Below are 23,254 nucleotides of genomic sequence, written 5' to 3'. Positions count from 1 at the left end.
ACCATTAAACCTTCTGTCTCTAGGAATCTGACTACTCTAGGTACCTCTTATAAGTGGAGTCATACAGTATTTGTCCTTTTGTGTCTGGCTTATTTCACTCAGCATAGTGCTCTCAAGATTAATCCATGTCATAGCATGTGTCAATTTCCTTCCTTTCTAAAGCTGAATAGCATTCCACTGTATGTAGATGCTGTACCACACTTTGTTTATCGATTCATCCACTGATGGACACTTGTATTGCTTCCACCTTTTGACTTGTAACTAATGCTGCTATGAATGTGGATGTACAAATATCTCTTTGAGATTCTGCTTCGAATCATTTTGGGTATACACCCGGAAATAGACTTCCTGGATCATACGGTAATTCTACTTTTTGAGGAACCACCATACTGTTTTCCATAGCAGCTCCCCCATTTTACATTCTCATCAACAGTGCACAAGGGTTTCAATGTTTTTCCACATTCTTGCCAACATTTGTCATTTTCTGATTTTTTTTTAAATAATAGAGCTCCTAATGGATGTGAGGTGGATGTATGCATCTTATTAAACTCTGTGAGCCTTCAATCTCATCTGCAAAATGAGCCAACTGGACTAGATGATCCCCCAAGGATCTCAAATTTCATTATTCATATGAACTGAGAGGAGGATTAGGTTCATTTTCCGGGAAAACTCAGTCGTGTCATTTAATCACTCTGAGGCTCTCATTTCCTAACTATACCCAAAGCACTGACACACACTTTGGAAATGGTTTCAAGTAAAACACAGATTGAAATTCAACTGCAAGGAGCATTAACTTAATGGGAAAGTTGAAGAAAGCCTGGCCCCAGCCTTTCATGGAGAAGACACAGATGTCAATGGATGCTGAAATTGAATGGTACACACTGCCAGAGCAATTTTTAATGGTCAGACTGGAATGGCAGAGAGAAATGCTCATTCCCCCCAGGAAAGCTGTTATGTTTTCTGATAGAGGATCAATCCTCCTTACTTCCAAACACATCAACTAAAATCTTAAAAGAAGAAATGTATTATCTTTTTTCATTTTTTTTTTGGGGGGGGGACAGTCTCACTCTGTTGCCCAGGCTGGAGTGCAGTGGCAGAATCTCAACTCACTGCAACCTCCACCTCCTGAGTTTAAGTGATTCTCCTGTCTCAGCCTCCTGAGTAGCTGGGACTGCAGGCGCCCACCACCATGCCTGGACAATTTTTGTATTTTTAGTAGAGACGGGGTTTCACCATGTTGGCCAGGCTAGTCTCGAACTCCTAACCTCAGGTGATCCACCCACCTTGGCCTCCCAAAGTGCTTGGATTACAGGTGTGAGCCACTGCACCCAGTCAAGAAATGTATTTTCTCAATGAAACACACTGAAGAGGAGTCACCAGTAAGTTAACAAAACAAGCAGGAAGATGTGCAGAAAAAGCTAGCAGCACTAAAAACAGGATCCAGGGCTCCAGAACCCACAGCCCAATACTGTCTGCAAATTGAGCTTCTCCTCTAAAAGGGATGAATATTATTATCACATTTTCCCAAGAACAACAACAATCTATTAACATGGACATGTAAAGACTGCTTAGCGCCATAAAATTTGTGTCTTTTTATAGGAGTGCAGTGAACTGCAGACTTTAAGGTGGGAACTCAAACACGATAAGCCTCTTTTCTATTTTGTTTCAAAGTCTTCACAATGAAGACCCAATTGCTCTGTCACCCAGGCTGGAGTGCAATGGTGTGATCTTGGCTCACTGCAACTTCCGCCTCCCAGATTCAAGCGATTCTCCCACCTCAGCCTCCCAAGTAGCTGGGATTACAGGCCCCGCCACCACGCCCAGCTAATTTTTGTATAGTAGAGACCAGAGTTTCACCATGTTGGCCAGGCTGGTCTCGAACTTCTGACCTCAGGTGATCTGTCTGTCTCGGCCTCCCAAAGTGCTGGGATTACAGGCGTGAGCCATGCACCCGGCCAAGAGAAGCCTCTTTAATGTTCTACTAAGAATCATCATCCAACACCTGAAGACTACAAACTTCCCCACATCACAGGGTTGAGGGTTTAGCCCCGTCTACCTTTTGTGGGTGATTTTAGGAGAATTAGGGCAGAAAATGCTCAGAAAGGGCCACCAATATGGGCTGAAAAAGATCTGCCCCAAAAACCTCAAGTCGTTTCGAGAAAAATAAATTTTGTGCCCCTTTCCCACTAGTTTCTTCATTACATAACTGATTCTAGAGTCTGCACGATCTGACACATCAGAAAATCGGCGGGGATCAGAGACAAACACGGCAGGAAGAAGAGACCCAGGTACCGGATCAGGGAAAGGAGCCAGTCTGCCCTCTGCTGGCCATCCCAGGTACCAGCAGCAAAGTGTGGGGAGACCCTTCTCTCCACATGAAGCTGGAGGACCCAGATATGCCAAAAACAAAACAACGTGCCCAGTGACATTCATACACGACCAAAACTTTTTGGGAAAGATCACAGGCCAAATGGCAAACTTTAATCCTTCCTTAGTGACCATGTCCTGGCACACCCCTTTCTGCAAATGGTGTTGTGAAGGCAATACTGGACAGAAGCAAAAAAAGAGCTCTAATGGGCTAAGCATGGGATAGGATGTGCATTCATTAGCAACAATTATTTTCCAACACACAGTGTCAAAGTATATTTCTATACAGAGTCCATTAGAAACAAGTACTTGTTCGTGCCAGCACCAGATAAAAAATGTTACATTATTGTTCAATAGTATATAATCCACTGAAAGCAAAAATCATGGCAAAAACGCCAAGAAGTAGGTAGGAGAAAACCTCCTGTAGTTTGGGGAGGGAGATAAGGTTAGATGCACATTTAAGACTGCCTAAAGAAAACCTCACAATGCTGTTAAGGATGTCCTTAAGGATTACGGTGGCTCACGCCTGTAATCCCAGCACTTTGGGAGGCCGAGGCAGGTGGATCGCGAGGTCAAAAGATTGAGACCATCCTGGTCAACGTGGTGAAACCCCGTCTCTACTAAAAATACAAAAATTAGCCGGGCATGGTGGCACATGCCTGTAGTCCCAGCTACTCAGGAGTCTGAGGCAGGAGAATTGCTTGAACCTGGGAGGCGGAGGTTGTGGTGAGCGGAGATCGCGCCATTGCACTCCAGCCTGGATAACAAGAGCGAAACTCTGTCTCAAAAAAAAAAAAAAAAGTCCTCAGAATACAAGTGAATTTTCCTGTCTTTGCTATTCTCCTGCTGCCTGATACACCTGTTTTTGAACTATTTTTCAGTCTTTCTTTCTAACTAGAATGATAAACCTAATTTTCTCCATTCCCTCCTCATGTCAAGATTGTATTAACATTGTCAATTAATAAATGTCTCCTGGATAATGGCCGTACTCTCAAAATGCTTTTAATCTAGCTAGGAAGGCAGCCCACATACCCTAGTGCCCTGTGTTCAACAGGAGGTGGCACTAGGTTAACTCTAAAGCTCCCTCTAGCTCCAAAATTTGAAGATGTTACAATTCCATAAAATTCCTGCATGTTTATGAACTAAGAAGCTCCGATCTCAACAGAACCCTGTTGGTGCTCCTTCCTAATCAGTCCCTTTCCTGTTTGTCAAAGTGATGATTATAGGCTGGGTGTGGTGGCTCACACCTGTAATCCCAGCACTTTGGGAGGCTGAGGCAGGTAGATCACTTCAGGTCAGGAGTTCAAGACCAGCCTGGACAACATGGTGAACCCCCATCTCTACTAAAAATACAAAAATTTAGCCGGGCATGGTGGCAGGTGCCTGTAATCCCAGCTACTCGGGAGGCTGAGGCTGGAGAATCACTTGAACCTAGAAGGCAGAGGTTGCAGTGAGCCGAGGTTGCACCACTGCACTCCAGCCTGGGCCACAGAATGAGACTTCATCTCAAAAAAAAAAAAGTGATTATAAATATGTACTGTTGTTCATAAGCACTGAGCCTACCCTGCTGCCTCTCTTGCTTTCATAGCCAAATCACCTGCTTCATGTGTGCACGCACATGCACACACACACATGGTAACCTTGATCCAACCTCTTATCCACCCACCCATCTATTCATTCATGTCACACACATTCAGTGAGTCCCACTGTAATGAAACCGTGTAATAGATGCTGAGAAAAAGAAGATGAATGATACAGCACCTCCTCTAGAAAATCTATGGCTAATGGGCAGGGAGAGCGAAGACAGATGCATAAAGAAACAAATATGAAATGGAATTAGTGCTCTAAAAGAAGTAAGTATAGGGAATCGTGGGGTTCAGAGGAGGAAAAAGTCATCAATTCTAACAAACGGAGAGGGACAGAAGCGGCTCTGTATGAGTAGCACAGAACAAGCCTAGTTCTCATTCATCTCATCTCCAGAAAACTCTGGAATGACGCTATGACCCTTGCTGAGGAACAACTGTAATGTGGCTTCTGTCCCCACCACTTGAGTGAAACAGAAGCTCTTCTGAAATGAAACATCATTTTTAAAAGACGAAACTCCAAAGCTCTCTCACAACTTTTTCTTGCCTGACTTCTCTGTTTAACTATATGTACACATGTTCTTGACAGCTGTTCTGTGGAAGCTAACCCTGCATCTCCCTGAGACCCCGCCTCTGACCTCCCACAGCATCTTCCACGCTGCTCTCCTTGTTGGCTCTTCTCTCTCCCAGGGTTCTGCTCTCTCCAACGGGTCACTCCCTTCCCTAGCAGTCTACATGTGGTACCTGAGGGATTTCTGCTGCAGCCTCCCACACCTTAGCCAAGCCCTCGCATCCACCCAGATTTCTCCTCTTCCCATATCACACTCTCCAGTCCTACTGAATTGAATCTCCCTCCTAAATATCTCATTGCCTTCCCTCCATTCCCAGGGGGCCCTTTCCTGGGGCCCATCAACTCCACGGGCTGATTCCATTCGCCTCCCCCAATACGCCTCACATCCATTCACCCTATCCAGCCTGTCTTCACTGCTGCCAAAATGACTTCTGAAACATGAAAATCCAATCGTGACATTATTGTGCTCCGGGAGATACTGCTACAGGACACACAATCTAAACTCCAGCCTCGACTTCTGCCACTTCCCTCCAGCCTCCAGTTTTGTATCTAGCAATTGTCGATTACCAAGAGTATCCCAAAGACCTGGTGCTCCCTCAGCCTCTGTGCACTTATCTCCGCCTGGAATGTCTCCCACCCACCCCACCCCGTTCCACAGAGCACATTTCTATCAGCCTTTTCTAACCGCTCTTCCCCCACATTCCCTAGTGCTTCGCAGATTTGGATGGTTCTCACCTTTGCTCCTATTGTTCTTTGTACACACAGGACTGACCATCAGATATAGCATCTATCCCCAAGACACATTTACATATCACATTCTCAATGGAAACACAAAGGAAGAGTACTCTTCTTGCATGTTACTGGAGAAGAGAAAGCAGTCCTTTCCCAAAGAGTTTTAAAAAATTATATAATCCCTAACTATGATCATTCAATACCTGCTCCTCAAATAACCCCATCTCATCAATATTTTTCTAAGTCAGAAGTCCAGAAACCTCCATAATTGCCTTACACAGGCTAGGATGCAAATGCTGATGGTGAAGGCAACCTCTAAACCTCCCACAGTGGGAATTATTGCAATAGTAGCAAATACTACCACCAGACAGTGTTCTAAACATTTTATATACTTTAATTTACTTAATTCTCATAACAATCCTATGAAGTGAGAATTATCATCATTGCCATTTTACTGATGAGAAAACCGAAACACAGAGGGTTCAAGGACCTTGCATGAGACTGTAGAACTAGTAAGTGGCAAAACTGGGATTTGAGCCCAGGGGACACGGCTGCAGAGTCCATGTTCTCAACCAGTGTGCCTGCCTCATATCCCATCAGCTCTCCAGAGGCACATCCCCAGAAGCCCAGGCTTCTCTCACCCTTCTCCATTCCTGCTAAGAAAGGTGCCTGAAGTCAGACTCCAGCCTGACAGATGCTGGGACACAGTCTGTCCCCTGAAGAAGTGGCTCCAAGGAAAGAGGACCAAAAAGAGAAGAGGATCTGTCCACACAGAGAACACTCTGAGCTCCCTTTCCATCTTTCTACCACTCAGCCCCAGAATAACTCTCAGGCATAATTCAGCAAACTTCAAGGTTTTTTCATTTTACAATAGGAGGCCTTTCGGGTAATCTAATACCACTCTAACAAGTCCTTGTCTTGAGAATATCAAATCAGCCTTGACTTGTCTGAAATTCTCCTGTGTCAGCAACACCTCTCCTGGGCATTTTCCTCCAATGTCATAAAAATACATAATTTTATCCTGAAATAGCATAAGACTCATTGGAATGTCAGGCTGAAGCCTGGTACACTTAAAACCACCATTCGTTAGCTGATGGTATCGGAAAGATGGATTCCAAATACTTCAAAATGTCAACATGTGAGGTGTAAAAATGGGAGTAGTCAAAAAATCTATTTCAATGTACCAGGACCTCCACTAGAACAATGATTTTGTAATTTTTTATTTGCTTCTCTGATTTTATTTATTGAAAGCTCACTGAGGATACTGTATATTTATTTTCTTCTTTGCATCTTAGCACTCAGCAGGTACTCAACACAAAACTTTTGAATTTATAAACGAATATATATTATACATGTACACATTTAATATTTCAAAGTACTTTCAATTCTGCCTTCAAAACATTCCTAAGAGATGAATAGGGACAATATTATTGTCCATTTTACAGGTGAAAAAGCAGAGGCACAGAAAACCAGAATGATGGCTGACTAGAGGTGTGCAGATAAGACTTTAATGTTTGGTTTTAGATTAAGGATAAAATGCCATGCTTCTGCGCTGACTGAAATAATTCAGCAAAGATGAAAAACCTGAAGAAGGAAGAGAAACAAGAAGGGTGATTCTTTGAGTAGGGAAAAGGAGATGGATCCAGTGTACTCCAGAACAGCTGAACAGTTCATCTTACAGTTACAGGGGAATACCACCTATACATGTGGGAGTGAGAACATTCGCTTTTGATTGCCTACACTTCCTCTTTTAAAATACACAGCAAAAAATCACCAGCTGAGAGTGAGGGGAGAAAACAGGATATAAAAAGGAGGAGAGAGAGAGAGAGAAAGAGAAGAGAGAGAGAATGAACAGACTAAAGAAATACAATAGGATTGCTGGTGGCACCCAGAGTGTCTGTGAGGCTGGTGATCACATATTTAAAGAGAGTCGTCCCCACAATATGTGTTTCTGCAGTTGCAGTCAGCTAGTAGGTGCAGAGACAGAATATGCAGAGACTTGAGTTTAATCAGAGTTGGGGTTTTGCAAGGTGAAAATGACAAAGAGTAGAATAAATAAGTTAAATATGTACACAAGTGAGTCATTATGCTGATGACCATAAACTCTAAGCAGAGTTAGTAGAGAACCAAGCACTGGATGTTTCACCACTAGGTCAAATATGCTGTGCAAGGTGACAGAACAGGAAGAATAGGGATTCAAAGCAGCTTGTCTTCAGGAAGATGTCGCTATTAGGAAATAGACCAGCAGTTCCCAAACTTCTCTGCACACTAGAATAGCCCAGGGAGCTTAAAAATCACAATGCTCAGATCACACTCCATGCTAGTTAAATCAGAATGTCTGGGCTGGGGAGCTAGGCATTAATAGCTTTTTTTTTTTTTTTGAGACGGAGTTTCGTTCTTGTTACCCAGGCTGGAGTACAATGGCGCGATCTGGGCTCACCGCAACCTCCGCCTCCTGGGTTCAGGCAATTCTCCTGCCTCAGCCTCCTGAGTAGCTGGAATTACAGGCACGTGCCACCGTGCCCAGCTAATTTTTTGTATTTTTTTTAGTAGAGACGGGGTTTCACCATGTTGACCAGGATGGTCTCAATCTCTTGACCTCGTGATCCACCCGCCTCGGCCTACCAAATTAATAGCTTTTTTAAAATTTCAAGTGATTCCAATATGCAGCAAAGCTTAAGAACACTGGTATAGTCTATTTATTTGCAGAGGAGAATGGTATTTGAAGATTTATGTGAAATTCCTAAAAGCATTCAGTATAAGTTATCATCTTATATTTTGTCTTTTATATTACATTATAACATAATATTTTATATTATATTTTGCTGTTGATTAAAGATCTGACATAGGAAAAACGCAGTTGATTGTCCTACAAAATTAAAGAATCAATTCTTTTGGGGGAAAACATATTTCTGTTAGACTTGTATTTACACTTTGGATAAAAGAACTTCAAACTGTGAGGTCTTAATCTTGATATGTTGCTTGTTACTGTATTCCCAGCACCTACAATCGTGTGTGGGAAATCGTAAACACAAACTATTTGTTAAATGAATAATACATTTGAAAAATACAGTCTATAAAAATAATTTAATGTAAACACCTCTTTTTAAAATATAAAATGACAAAATATCTCCACTTCTAGAAGTATTCTCTCATAATATAACTAAATACAAAAGTGGTAACAATACATATATATATAAGATAGTTCCAACAAAGGTTCCCTTTATTTCTTTCACACAGTGTCTATCGTATGTTGTATCATTTTTAGTCTTAGAGGCTGTCTTACCCTTGTGGCAATATAGAGAACTTAAATAGTGTAATACTTCTTCTCTCACGAAAGCTTAAGAGAAAGGGCTCCCCCTGCTGGCTGTATATCTAGTTTTCTCTTGCCATTAACTGACAAGAGAAAACAAAAAACTCTTGAGTCACTAACCAGCTGAGTGAGTTTCAGCAAAGTTCAACTCTTCCAAGTTTCACTTTGCTCAACCAAAGGCTGTAGGTAAATGGAGACCATTTTTTTAATTCTCCTGTAGCTCTCAATTACCATGACTAAGATTCAGATTTTTTTTTCTACAAATCAACCACTTTATAATGAGATCATAAGAAACACAAGTAAATTATGACAAAATGAAAAAAATAACTCTTAACTTTAAGACGCTAAAGAGCTTAAAGAAAATGACAGGAAACTGTTGCTAAAATATGCTGTATCCAAGCTCAATCAATTTCTTTAATCTAGTCATAGTCTAAGTTATTTCAGGGTAGACCAGGCTGCTAATTATATATCAAAAACTTACCTAAAACGGTTATCAATATTAACAAATTTGTAATGAATTTTGCAGGCAAATTCCAAATTTAAGGTCAATCTACCCTAATCTGAATGCTAACTTCTTTTCATCTCTCAAAAGAAATGAGCTTATGAAAAAGGAAAAAACACATTTGAGGTAAGATGGAAGAATGAAAAAAAAAATGCATCTAATTTTTCTCCCCACCAAAACCACACTAAAAATACAGTAAAGATAATTTTTAAATCATAACCCACAAGGACCAGTATGAGGGGGGAAAGGAGCATGGAGAACAGCAATGAATTTTTGAAGCTGCAAAAGCAAACAAACATAAATCGACAGAGGATCCCAGAAAGTCAAATCCCAAACTAACAGGAAAACTGAAATCCAACTTATGTTACCCCACATAGTTCACAAGAGACTTGGGGACTGGCAACCAGTTCCCCAGGAGGCTGGACAAGGAATATGGGGAGAAAGTTGTTGAGAACTAGTTGGATCTCTCATTCCTCTCTTCATAAGGCTGAGCAACTACCCCTTTCCCACCCCTGCAAAAGTTTAAGAGTTTTATTTTTGAAGAGAGTTGTAACAGAGGCCTTGGACGACCAGCTGAGGGTGAGTACCTGACCTAAAACAGGGACTCAATGGCCATATGCATACTGAATGCTGAATGCAGAGACTCCCAGCTCTCTTTACCCTGCTCAGCTCCCAAAATACCAGCAGCCAGACCTTCATCCTTCAAGCAGAGGTCAGAAGACTCTTCCCTGAAGAATCTGACCAGCCCAAAAGAAAGACTTGAACATACTGACCTGAGGGGTACCACAACAAAGGACCCATCAAGATGGCACTTCAGTGAAACTCAAAGTCAATAAGCCCTGCCGGGGAGCCCAGAGTTCAAGTCAGCATGTAGACTCCTGCACCTAATTATGAGCAGACAGCCAAGGAATACCAGACATCTAAGGAAAGCTTCTAAATATAACACAGTTTTGAAAGTTCTTTCCTCCATGTATAATCTTATCTCCTCCAAATTGTTGTTTTCTGTTTGTCTGTTTTAGTCTCTATCATAATATCCTTAGAGCAACAGGCAAATATATTGCATCTGTGAAACAAGAACAGGATACCATATAAAAGAAACATTCAAATACCAACTCAAAAAGATTTCTCAGTAACAGGACAGGAAAATAAAGTTGAGGTAATCTCCAAGAAAATGAATCAAAAGGAACAAGGAGCTGGAAAGCAAGAAAGAGAGAAAACATTACAGACAGGTGCGGTGGCTCACACCTGTAATCCCCGCACTTTGGGAGGCTGAGATACAGGGATCACTTGATTGAGCCCAGGAGTTTAAGACCAGCCTGGGCAACACAGTGAAACTCTGTCTCTACAAAAAATACAAAAATTAGCCAGGTGGTGGTGGGCACCTGTGGTCCCAGCTACTCAGGAGGCTGAGGTAGGAGGATCACCTGAGCCCCAGGTCAAGGCTGCAGTAAGCCATGATTGCACCACTGCACTCCAACATGGGCAACAGAGTGAGATCTTGTCTCGAAAGAACAGAACATGACAGAATTAGTCTATAAGTTCCAAAAGACACACAATAGAACTCCAGAAAGAGGAAAAAGCAAAGGGGGAGAGAAACAACAACAAAGATAATTCAGAGGAAGTTTCCAGAACTGAATGACAAAAGTTGCCTGACTGAAAGAGCCTGTCTAGGCCCAATGACAACGACCTGAGTGAAAACAGACCCACTCCAAGCAACATGATCATTTTATTTCAGGAACACCAAGAACAAGGAGAATACTCCACAAGCTTTCAAAGGCAAAAAAATAAACAGTCCAGGATAAAGGACCAAGCATCAGAAAGGCTTCAGCCTTCTCAAGAGCAACAAGAGAAGTGAGAAGGCAATAAAGCAGGTATAGAATAGTCTATGAAAGTGCACATATATAGAATCAAGACATTTGACATTTTCACTCGTGCACAATTACCAAAAATTTACTTCGCAAGCACCCTCTCTGAAGGGGATATGGGAAACAAAAAGAATAATCAAGAAAGAAATGTAAGATCAAGGATACAACAGATCCAACACAGGAGACAAAGAGAGCCTCCACCATGAGAGTGAAGGGAACTCCCGGGATGGCAGTGCGTGAAGACAGAGCCCAGACAGTCGTGAGTGGAGCAGCATGGCTCAATCAACAGTCGGGTGACGGAAGTCAACACCAGATGCTTCCTGCTGCCGGACCATCTTTCTACCTTAAGGACAGAATGCCCAAGAGAGCTCATCCAGATTTTCATCCATACTTGGGGTTTTTGTTTGTTTATGTTTGTTTTTGTTTTTTCGAGAGGAGTCTTGCCCTGTCGTACAGGCTGGAGTGCAGTGGCATGATCTTGGCTCACTGCAACCTCTGCCTCCCAGCTTTTAAGCAATTCTCCTGCCTCAGCCTCCAGAGTAGCTGGGATTACAGGCGAATGCCCAGCTAATTTTTTTTTTTTTTTTGGTAGAGACGGGGTTTCACCAGGTTGGCCAGGCTGGTCTCAAACTCCTGACCTCCTGATCTGCCTGCCTTAGCCTCCCAAAGTGCCGGGACTGTAGGCGTGAACCACTGTGCCCAGCCTATTTTTTTTTTATTATTATTGAGAAAGGGTCTCACTCTGTCACCCAGGCTGGAGGGTGGTGGCACAATCTCAGCTCACCGCAATCTCTGCTTCCCAGGTTCATGGGATTCTCATGCCTCAGCCTCCCGAGTAGCTGGGACTACAGATGCATGACACAACGCCCAGCGAATTTTTATTTTTTGTAGCTATGACGTCTTACTATGTTGCCTAGGCTGGTCTCCAACTCGAAAGCCCAAGTGATCCTCCTGATTCAGTCTTCCAAAGTGCTAAGATTACAGGAATAAGACCCCACACCCAGAGAGCTTGCTCTTTATTTTTGATTCAGAGCTCACCAAGGCTTTGCACCTGCTCCTAGAAGTAGGTCAAAGCATATACTTCTGTGGGCATGGAGGGGAGAGCTGGAAAGGCCATAGCGACCTTTTAATCAAAAATAAAGAGCAAGCCTCTCCACCAACGTAGTTGATTGTTCACTAACTAGCCTAGGCTGGGCACAGTGGCTCACACCTGTAACCCCAGCACTTTGGGAGGCCAAGGCAGGTGGATCATTTAAGGTCAGGAGTTCGAGACCAGCCCGGCCAACACGGTGAAATTCCATATCTACTAAAATACAAAAAACAAAATTAGCTGGGCATGATGACATATACCTGTAATCCCAGCTACTGGAGGAGGCTGAAGCAAGACAACTGCTTGAACCCAGGAGACAGAGGTTGCAATGACCCAAGATTGCACCACTGCACTCCAGCCTGGGCAACAAAACAAGACTCCATCTCAAAAATAAAGAAAAAATAACTAGCCTAAAGCATAGCCTGGCAGAAGTCACAGGGCTCATTTATAACCTTGCTCTTTGACTTCCCTAGAAGGGACTCTGGTGGATTCTCAGAGGAACCTAAAACCAGGTTGGGACCCAGAGACAGTATGGTTTATCTTCTGAAAGGTTTTATCTAAGATAGCAACATTACCATTTCCCCACATAACAAGGCTTGGGCTTGCTACTCTGTTTTTCAGAACCATATATTGCTTAGGAACCTATAGAGGAAGTGGAAAAAGTATAAAGAAAAGCAAGGTAATGCTTAACACAAATGTCGGGGAGAGAGGAGATTTCAACCAGGAAAGAGCACACAGGGAGCCTTCAACATGCCAGGGATATTTGTGACTCCAGCTTGACAGGTGAATATCCACATGTATACAACTTTGTTTACTTATTCTTTAAAATATACATATTTGTATTACATTCTCTTGTTCATGATACATTCTACAATAAAAGACATTTTAAGTAGTAAGTGAATCCCTGTTTAAAATCAGTGAAATTGTTTTAACATCTTGAAAAACTAAAGGAAGACCCAAAATATTTCTAATAATTTTATGCCTACAAATGTGAAAAGTTATGGAAAATTCTGTATAATACACCAGGGATGACAAAAGAAGAAACAGAAGGTATGAATAATCCTGTAATTATTTTAGAAGCTGGATCAATAATTTAAAACTTTCTTACAGGCCCAGTACATTAGCTTATGCCTTCTAATCCCAACACTTTGGGAGGCCAAGGCAGGAGGATCATTTGACCCCAGGAGTTTGAGACCAGCCTGAGCAGCAAAGCAAGACCTTCCCCCACCACCACCCCCATGCCTCCATTTCTACAAAAAAAAAAAAAAAAAAAATACACACACACACACACACAAATTAGCCAGGTGTGGTGGCTGGGACACCTGTAGTCCCAGTTACTTGGAAGGCTGTGGGAGGATCACTTGAGCCCAGGAGGCAGAGGTTGCAGTGAACTGTAATCACACCACTGCATTCCAGCATGGGCAACACAGCAAGACCCTGTCTCAAAAAAAAAAAAAAAAAAAAAAAAAAAACCACTTGAATAAATATTCTAAGGCACTGTCTTTAAAAAATAATTTTTTCTCTTCCTTTACATTTCTCTATTTCCTATATTCCAAAGTTTCCATGGGTGTATTACATTTTTAACATTATATCATATTTTATATAATTAATTCACATGCCATAAAATGGTACAACCATCACCATCTAATTCCAGAACATTTTCACCACACCAATAAGAAACCCATACCATTAGTAGTCATTGCCCACTCCCCTACCCCCAGCCTCTAGCAACTTCTAATCTACTTTTTGTCTCTATATATTTGTCAAATGGAATCATACAATATGGTAATTTTTGTGTCTGGCTTCTTTCACTTAGAATAATGTTTTCAAGTTTATCCATGATGCAACATGAGTCAATACTTCATTCTTTTATGGCTGAAGAGTATTCAACTATATGAATAATATCACATTTGATATATCTATCCATTAACAGACATTTCAATTGTTTCTACTTTTTGGCTATTATGAATAATGCTGCTATGAACATTTATGTACAAGTTTTTGTGGGGACATATGTTTTCAATTCTCTCGGGCAGAAATCTAGGAGTGAAAATGCCAGCTGGGTCGATTACTTTCGTAATTTTAAAAACAAAGAATTGTTTTTTAGTGGAAAATGCTGAGTTCCAGTGCCATCAAACTCAAGACTACACAAATTCTTTTTCCTGTCACAGAGGACAAGGTATTGATGAAGAAAAGACAGCCATTATGAAAAGAAAAAGACTATTCACCTATTTCACAAACTATCAGTCTCTGCCAGGCATTTTAGGCATTTATCACAGTAAGATTTAATCACATGATTATCAGGATGCGAGGGTGGACACATTAATAAAGTTAGGCTGTAAGCTGTCTAAAATTTCTATAATTATCAGCAAGGCTAAAATAAAGATAATATTTCTGCATATATTCATATTTTGTTCATTTTTTTCATAGTTTTCAAGTGACAGCTAGATTTTATCACTTGATCTATAAAACCATTTCACAAATTCAACCGGCATAACTTAAACATTTACTATACCAATGCAGAAAATAGCAAAACTATTCAATGCTAATAATTAATATGACCTTCCTTCTGCTTTCAGGAAAAACAGGTTAAGCAAACCACTGAAAAATCCTAAAATCAGAATCAACCTCTTGACCAAATACTCTTTCTATTCTTCTCATTGTGCCTTGAAGCTTTTAGGTGTATTTTCCTATACACCAAGCTACATTTGTTCAATAATCCATTTGACCAAGGAAAGCTAATGTACTGATTTCATATGCAAACTATGCTGAAGCAGCACATTCTAATAAACCAGAAACTCTGTGTTTATAACTCATATTATAAATTTCTTCTTGCTCAGTTGTATTCCAATAACATTACACAGTTATCTACCTAATTGCTAAGAAAAAGTAGAACCCTTGGGCCAGGCACAGTGGCTCACGCCTGTAATCCCAGCACTTTGGGAGGCTGAGGCGGGCGGATCACACGGTCAAGAGCTCAAGACTATACTGGCCAACATGGTGAAACCCCATCTCCACTAAAAAATACAAAAATTAGCTAGGCGTGGTGGCGGGTACCTGTAGTCCCAGCTACTCAGGAGCTGAGGCAGAAGAATCACTTGAACCCAGGCGGCAGAGGTTGCAGTGAGCCAAGATTTCACCACGGCACTCCAGCCTGGTGACAAAGCAAGACTCCAACAAAAAAAAAAAAAAAAGGAAGGAAGGAAAGAAAGAGAAAGAAAAGAAAAAGTAGAACCCTCTTATGTCACAGTTTATAATGGAAAGTGTGGACTTTTGAGATACCGATCTTCAAATCCCATCTCAAATACTTATCAGCTGTGTGACATTAGCCAAATTACTTAACCTTTCTGAAACAGTTTCCTAATAAAATACGCCTAAAGCTACATACCATTTTGGAGTTGCTATGAGAAATAAAAGCAAGTTTGGCATAAAGCATGTACTCAATAAATGGTAACAGCTGCTGCCACTTTTATTATCAATTTTATTTTTAGTATTAAATTGGTTATACCATGGCTATCCTTAGATGAATGGTCAAATATAAGGAAAAAAGTATGCTCTTCTATAATACAATATTGATCTTGATTTTCTTATTCCCAGTCCAGTTTTAAAACAAGGAGATACTACTATAAGGCTTGATATAGGAAACCATAAAATCTAAGTAGCTATGTCATTTCTGTTAGAAATAAAAATGATCTAGTCACTTTAGTTCATAATCTATACTTACTTTTGATTCTTATTTCAAAATTACTATATTCCCTTTTGTGTATTAACAAGAAATAACCCATTTTAATAAAACAATAAAATGATTTTTATTCTATAGCATGTTATAAAAGGAGAAAAATCTGTCAGGCGAGATGGCTCGCACCTGTAATCCCAGCATTTTGGGAGGCTATGGAGGACAGATTGTTTGATCCCAGGAGTTCAAGACTAGCCTGGGTAACATGGTGAAACCCTGTCTCTACAAAAAATATGAAAATTAGCTGGGCATGGTGGCACCCACCTAAGTCCCAGCTACTTGGGAGGATGAAGTAAGAGGATCACTTGAAGCCGGGAAGCGGAGGTTGCAGTGAGCCAAGACTGCAGCATTGCACTCCAGCCTGGGCAACAGAGTAAGACTGTCTCCAAAAAAAAAAAAAAAGAAGAAGAAAAAGAAGACAAAAGGGAAAAGTCACTTACGCAAAAAACCGTAAGCATCAAATCTAGAGGCCAAAATGGGGATTGTCTGAACTTTTACATACTACATACAAAAAAGTAAATATGTTATTCCGTGTGATAGTGAAATTTCAATTCTTTTTTTTTAATCTCAACTCTTTAGAATTAGTTGACTTTGAGGAAAGAGGCAAAACATGAAACTACTAGAATTGGGATTTAGTCATGAAATAGCTAACCTCTGGAGCTTTAAGATGGGTAAATAACCATTTAGTCAAATTTCTGACAGTGTCTATATCAAAATACAGTATGCTATGATGAGAATAATAATTCTAATGCAGTTATTTCTCACCAAAAAAAGCATTCTGTTCCATTGAATAGGGTCTTATTAGCAAAGACAGAATTGAACTCTCAAGGAAAGGTGCCAGACAACCCCATATTCTCTGAAATGCAAAACTTTGGGGGGAATTAAAAAGACAAACTAAAATACATAGGAAGGATGCATTGACAAATTCAATGAATTACATTGACACCTTGTGGGCACCTTTTCCTCAAATGACATAAATGCCAGTCCTGCTATAAATCAAGTAAATTCAAATTCTAAATGATGATCAGTCCCTAGTAACTACCAACAGAATCCACCAATCTGTGACCCTGGACTAGCCTAATATTATTCTGTCTCCTGAACTTGCTCCATCCTCCCTTGTCCTTTCCCACATATTGAAAACCCATGCATTTACCATTCTGTGCTTTTAGCTGCTGGTACAAACTATAGTAATGAGTAGAATATAAACATAGTTGAAAGGAGAAAAATCAAAACCAAGGTACCTCATAATAGAAGGGGAAAATATTTAACTTAACACGTGTAAATCAGAATTCATGGAAAAATATCAAATACCTTATAACACATGCCAACTTTCAATAGCTACACACAAATCACACACACACACATACACCCTTCTTCCTTGTCTAGCTATGTCAGACAAGTGCTTGACTCTGTAGAAAAGCCTATTCAAAGTCAGTCTACTCAACCACATTCCTGTTTGGTATGAACTATAGTGATATTATTGTGATAATCGAGCAGCATTTTTTTTTTTTTTTGAGACAGAGTCTTACTCTGTTGCTCAGGCTGGAGTGCAGTGGCACGATCTTGGCTCACTGCAACCCCCTACTCCTGGATTCAAGTAATTCTCCTGCCTCAGCCTTCAGAGTAGCTGGGATTACAGGTATGTCACCACACCCAGCTAATTTTTGTATTTTTAGTAGAGATGGGGTTTCACCATGTTGGCCAGGCTGGTCTAAAACTTCTAACTTGATGTGATCCACCTGCCTCAGCCTCCCAAACTGCTGGGATTACAGGCATGAGCCACAGCCTGTAGCGCTGTGTTAATATCCATTATCCTGGCCTGCAGCGCTCTGTTAATATCCATTAGGTAAAACCTTCTTCAGTAAAGAGCATAAATAATACTTTAGTGATAATAAACAGTAGTACAATAGAAGTGAAGCAAGGAAATACAGAATTTTCTTTTAATAATAAACATAAGAAAATGTAAGCCATTAATTTTGTTACCGGAAACTCATGAAGCCCCAAAAATTATTTCATGAAAGCAAACACATTTTAACTTGCTAGGAGGTGTCAATTTATATATAAAATGTGACTGAGTAAAAGAGCAACAAAAAGCAACTTTCACATGCACCTGAAAAGCTGTCACAGGCATTTTACCAAAAACATCACTGTGCCTATATTTACCATACCTGAGCATACTGTTCTGCCATGCTGCATGTTAATAAAGAATGCAAAACAAAATTAGGAAAATGTTAGCAGAATAAAACATAATGCTATTGCATGGAAAATTAATTTCACAATGTTTACACCTAGTATTTAATATAAATCAGCAATTTAGCCATTTATTTTTAATTTGATTAAAAAACCACACAGCTCCCATATAGCTCTTAGTTATGATTATGCAAGAGATAGGCTTCATTTGCTAAAATATTTTGCCATCCTCAGATTTCCGAGCAAGTTGTTAAGGTCCTGTTACAAGAATCTATTTCTCTAAATCAATTATTTAATTCACCTACTGTAGCAGCACAGAGAATAAGAGAACAAGGACATGTCTTTTAGGTTATGTTTATGTAATGCTGGTTTTTGGTTTTGGGATTTTTTTGGGTTTTTTTTTTTTTTGAGAGGGAGTTTTGCTCGTCACCCAGGTTGGAGTGCAATGGCACAATCTCGGCTCACTGCAACCTCCACCTCCTGGGTTCAAGCGATTCTCCTGTCTCAGCCTCCCAAGTAGCTGGGATTACAAGCATCCGCCACCACACCCGGCTAATTTTTGTATTTTTAGTAGAGACAGGGTTTCACCATGTTGGCCGGGCTGACCTCAAACACCTGACCTCAGTTGATCCACCTGCCTCAGCCTCCCAAAGTGTTGGGATTACAGGTGTGAACCACCATGCCCGGCATGTGATGCCGTTTTAAAAATAAAATTTTACTCTGTGTGCCCGCGGAGTAGCCATCATGAGTAAAGCTCACCCTCCCGAGTTGAAAAAATTTATGGACAAGAAGTTATCATTGAAATTAAATGGTGGCAGACATGTCCAAGGAATGTTGCGGGGATTTGATCCCTTTATGAATCTTGTGATAGATGAATGTGTGGAGATGGCAACTAGCAGACAACAGAACAATATTGGAATGGTGGTAATACAAGGAAATAGTATCATCATGTTAGAAGCCTTGGAACGAGTATAAATAATGGCTGTTCAGCGGAGAAACCCATGTCCTCTCTCCATAGGGCCTATTTTACTATGATGTAAAAATTAGGTCATGTACATTTTCATATTAGACTTTTTGTTAAATAAACTTCTGTAATAGTCAAAAATGTTTTCTCAGATGTTCTGAATATAGAATATTAGCTTTCATTCCAATTTTTTCTGACATGAATTTTCCTGGTTGACATTGATTCAAAAGGGTTTTATGCATTAAAGTGGACGAATCTTGTTAAATGTGAAAAATAAAATAAAATTTTAATCATTATTCAGCATTAGGTAAAAATATTGTCAAAGTAAGTACTATCTCAAATCTAGAATAATAAGGTTATGTCTAAGGTTATAACATTAGACATGAAGTATACATTTTAACTGAAAAATAGGAAGCTGTCTTAGTTGTTCCTTGTTCTTAGGTCTGAGTGTATAAGCTGGCATTTAAAACTTTTCAATATATTCAAAAACACAAAGACTGTTGGCTCAGCTTTCCTAACACTATAGTCACATGTGGCAAAAGAAGTAACCCCTCCTTCTAGTACTTACTTCTCTTCTGTGACACAGCCTGCAAGCAGGCAGTCACAATATCACAGTTCCTCTGCACTTTATGCAGAAGTCTGTCTTTCTGCTTCAGATGCCGAAGTAACTTGGCTGACTGGATACCAATTCTGTACTTTAGCTCTCGAAGGATCGTCTTCAGTTCATTAGTGTCTATCAACAAAGAAAAATAAGAATAGAACAATTAATACCTTGAGAAGCACACAAATTCCAATGTGATACTAGTCCAAAGATAAATATCTAGAACATCCATTTAAACCAACTAATTCTAGGTTTTCACTCAAGATTACATGTTCATATTCAGCTAGGACATTCTGATCAAGTAAGTCACTCATTTATCTGCCCTGTCCATGAGAGAGATACTGTAAGGTAAATTTATCCTTAAGGCTATCTGTAACATGTAAGCAAAGGCTCCTACTTTTACCATATCCAGCTCTGGCTGCAAATTTACCTTTCATCGCCTGAAAACTGGCATGTAAATTTTGTACCACTGAAGTGTTCAGATGGTAAGCTTGCTAGAAAAGAATGGTTTTTTGTTTTGTTTTTGTTTTTTTTGAGACAGAGTTTTTGCTTCTATAACCCAGGCTGGAGTGCAATGACGTGATCTCGGCTCAGTGCAAACTCCACCTCCCAGGTTCAAATGATTCTCCTGCCTCAGCCTCCCGAGTAACTGGGATTACGGGCACCTGCCACCACGCCCAGCTAATTTTTTGTATTTTTAGTAGAGACAGGGTTTCACCATGTTGGTCAGGTTTCACTCCTGACCTCAGGTGATCCACCCACCTCGGCCTCCCAAAGTGCTGGGATTGCAGGCGTGAGCCACCACACCCTGCCAGAAAAGGTGCATGTCTGTTACGTGAATAATAAACCTAACAGCTGATTTTTAAAAAAGTCTTTAAAGTACTCATGTATGTTTATAAATCATGAGCTAAAAGTAAATAATTTTACCATATTTTGTAATGTAAATGAATGTGGCAATACTGGTTTTGTTTTAAATATCCAGTCTTCCAATAGCCTAACAACATTTCGTCTTAGAAGTACAATATTTCATCTTAGAGCCTCAGTAACTTTTCAAATATGGTAGAAAATACATTTCATGTAAACAGATTAGAATAATTCTACATTCATAAAATTAATATTCACAATAGCAGTTTTTTTATTTTTTTAAGTTCCAAGATACATGTGCAGAGTGTGCAGATTTGTTACATAGGTATACATGTGCCATGGTGCTTTACTGCACCTATCAACCCGTCACCTAGGTTTTAAGCTCCGCATGCATTAGGTATTTGTCCTAATGCTCTCCCTCCCCTTAACAGCAGTTTTTCTACAGATAAAAACAAACTTGGTCACCAGAATTGTCTACTGTCTTTATATAAACAATCATCAAGATTTGGGAGGGGGCTTTTTTTTTTTTGTCACATTTGATATCATTGGTCACTACAGCATGATCTGACAAGCAGGTGAAGTTTTCCACTCAACTTGATCCTAGCTAGCCCCTCATTAGAGATCCTCTTTTGGTTTTGGATCTACTCATTTTTAAAGGGATTTGGAGAAACTAAAGAGAATCAGAAGAGAAGAAAAGAAATGCTCAAAAGTACAAATGTACTCTAGAGGTCAAAGTCAACTTTTGGAGTCTGTAACAAAGAAATGCAGGGCTCTCATACTGGACCTCACCATGGAAAGTGCATTTGGCCTTCAGTTAAAAGGGATTGCTTTGAGATCAGCCAACTAACTCCCTGAGTGCTTTTAGGAAAGGAAGTGTGCTCCATGTCTCAAATTATGCCTAGCATACAAGATTATGCTGAGAAACAAATGGGAATGGTCTTTATAAACACTAACATAAATAACACTTTAAGAATAAGGAATTGACATGAAGAAGAGGGCAAAGGCTAGTTCTTCCTGTCCCCCTAATTTTAAACATAATAGGATATAATGAAAAGAGAACATTTAAGTTAAATGAAAATGTGATTAAATATGAGAAAAAGGACCAGAGGTTCTTCATTCCTAGATGCCTTCAGATAGAACAAATACCTTTCTTTGACTATTTCAATATTTTGGACCGGGCACAGTGGCTTATGCCTGTAATCCCAGCACTTTGGGAGGTGGAGGTGGGTGGATCAGGAGGTCAGGAGTTCGAGACCAGCCTGATCAACATGATGAAACCATGTCTCTACTAAAAATACAAAATTAGCCAGGTGTGGTGGCACATGCCTGTAATCCCAGCTACTTGGGAGGCTGAGGCAAGAGAATCACTTGAACCCAGGAGGCAGAGGTTGCAGTGAGCCGAGACTGTGCCATTTCACTCCAGCCTGAGAAACAAGAGCAAAACTCTGTCTCAAAAATAAACAAAGAACCAAATCAATATCTTCCTTCTAGAAATAAAAGGGGTAGGAATATTATCACAAAGCATTTAAATTATACTTTTCCTCCACAAAGGGTTTTTACGTTATCTCATTTCCAGTGATCCCTAAGTTGCCTACAACTCCAATTCTCTGAATTACATTTACTGTTCAACATGGGAAAAATTTTTCAGAGTTGAGGGTGGAAATGTCTTTTACAGCAACATCTGCTGGTATAGAAACCTCCTGGGGATGGAAACAGGTCTCTTTCATCTTTGAATACTCCATGGCATCAGTCATAGCCTCTTATACAGTGTTAAATAACTGAGCAAAAATAAGGACATTGTCAACTCACAATCTGTGCTCGGTGTCCTAAGAAATCCTAGGGTATATGATAAAATTATATCTAACATCTGTTGAGCACTTCACACACTCTAACTTACATAATTCTCACCACTGAGGTAGCTCTCTGAGGTAGGTGTTATTATTATTATCCCTCTTTATAAGAAAATGAGACACAGAGAGGTTAAATAGCTAGCCCAAGGTCACACACCTGGTGAGGAACTGCAGCCGGATATCAACCCAGGAATCTGACTCCAAAATGCATCGCCTTAACCACAAAAACACTGAAGAGAGTCCAGATGTCCTGAGAAAGCATTCTGGTGCCTCACCTAAAGGACCTACACATGTTAAATATATAGCTAAATAGGGGCTACAGCAAAATCCCTAGCAGGGAGAGGAGAGACTGCCCAGGCTATCAGTATTGCATGAGATTCTTACTAAATGCAGAGGAGTTATATTGGGAGGAATATTTTTTGAGCCTGAGAAAAAGATCAAATAACCTAATAAGCAGCATTCTTTAGGCAGACAGCTGTATCATCACCTGATACTTTAATCTTAGCACTCGAATGATGTTATCAATGAAGGGGAGAGTGGGTGTGTATATATGTGTGCCCACATAAGCACGCATTTGTGTGTATAGGACTAATATGATATGGCATTTTGTTCATCTTAGTAGGGTTGACTACAAGGGAAGAAAGGTTTAACAGGCAAGTAGCCATGCAGTAAGACTGAAACAGGCAAAACAGACTATTAGAGGGCTCGTGAATGATTGGTTATGCGGCCACTCATACGAAATCGACTTGCATAGTTAGTTGTACCATTACTTTTTATTTAAGCTTTAGCTTGCCAATTTTCCTTTCAAAAAGGAAATCACTAATCCCCAGAATTTCCTCGGTGAAGAAAAATGTAAAATCTTGTAAAAAGATAAATCATACTTCTTCAAAATTGATTCTGTTGGAGTCCGAAAGAACTATTGCCCTGTGGGACTTGTGGCATACACAGACACCCTGAGAACAAAATAATCCTATAAAATGAAATGGCACAGCTACAGCCAAAGTCCCAGGCAGGGGGAGGAAAGTG

At 40.2% G+C, this 23,254-nt stretch overlaps 2 protein-coding genes across 4 annotated transcripts in view; one reads left to right on the top strand and one right to left on the bottom strand.

Annotated features, from left to right (window-relative positions):
* TBC1D30 (TBC1 domain family member 30) overlaps window positions 1–19,639 on the bottom strand; it is a 98,461-nt gene extending 78,822 nt beyond the window's left edge. For all 3 annotated transcript variants that reach the window (XM_012444957.3, XM_021670232.2, XM_021670231.2), the window contains exon 1: window positions 19,482–19,639. The gene's annotated coding sequence lies outside the window, so the exon portion shown is untranslated. The remainder of the gene's footprint in view (window positions 1–19,481) is intronic.
* On the top strand, window positions 18,694–19,178 carry LOC135275272 (small nuclear ribonucleoprotein G-like). The gene has a single exon (XM_064376728.1). It carries the CDS (start codon window positions 18,694–18,696, stop codon window positions 18,922–18,924), a length of 231 nt encoding a protein of 76 aa, XP_064232798.1. The 3' UTR covers window positions 18,925–19,178.
* Window positions 19,640–23,254: the final 3,615 nt, after the last annotated feature.

The sequence above is a fragment of the Aotus nancymaae genome, unplaced genomic scaffold, assembly GCF_030222135.1.
Source record: "Aotus nancymaae isolate 86718 unplaced genomic scaffold, 86718_ANA_hifiasm-v0.15.2.pri h1tg000016l, whole genome shotgun sequence".
Taxonomy (NCBI): Eukaryota; Metazoa; Chordata; class Mammalia; order Primates; family Aotidae; genus Aotus; species Aotus nancymaae.
Note: the sequence above shows the minus strand (reverse complement) of the source record. Positions and strands in the feature narration are given on the sequence as shown.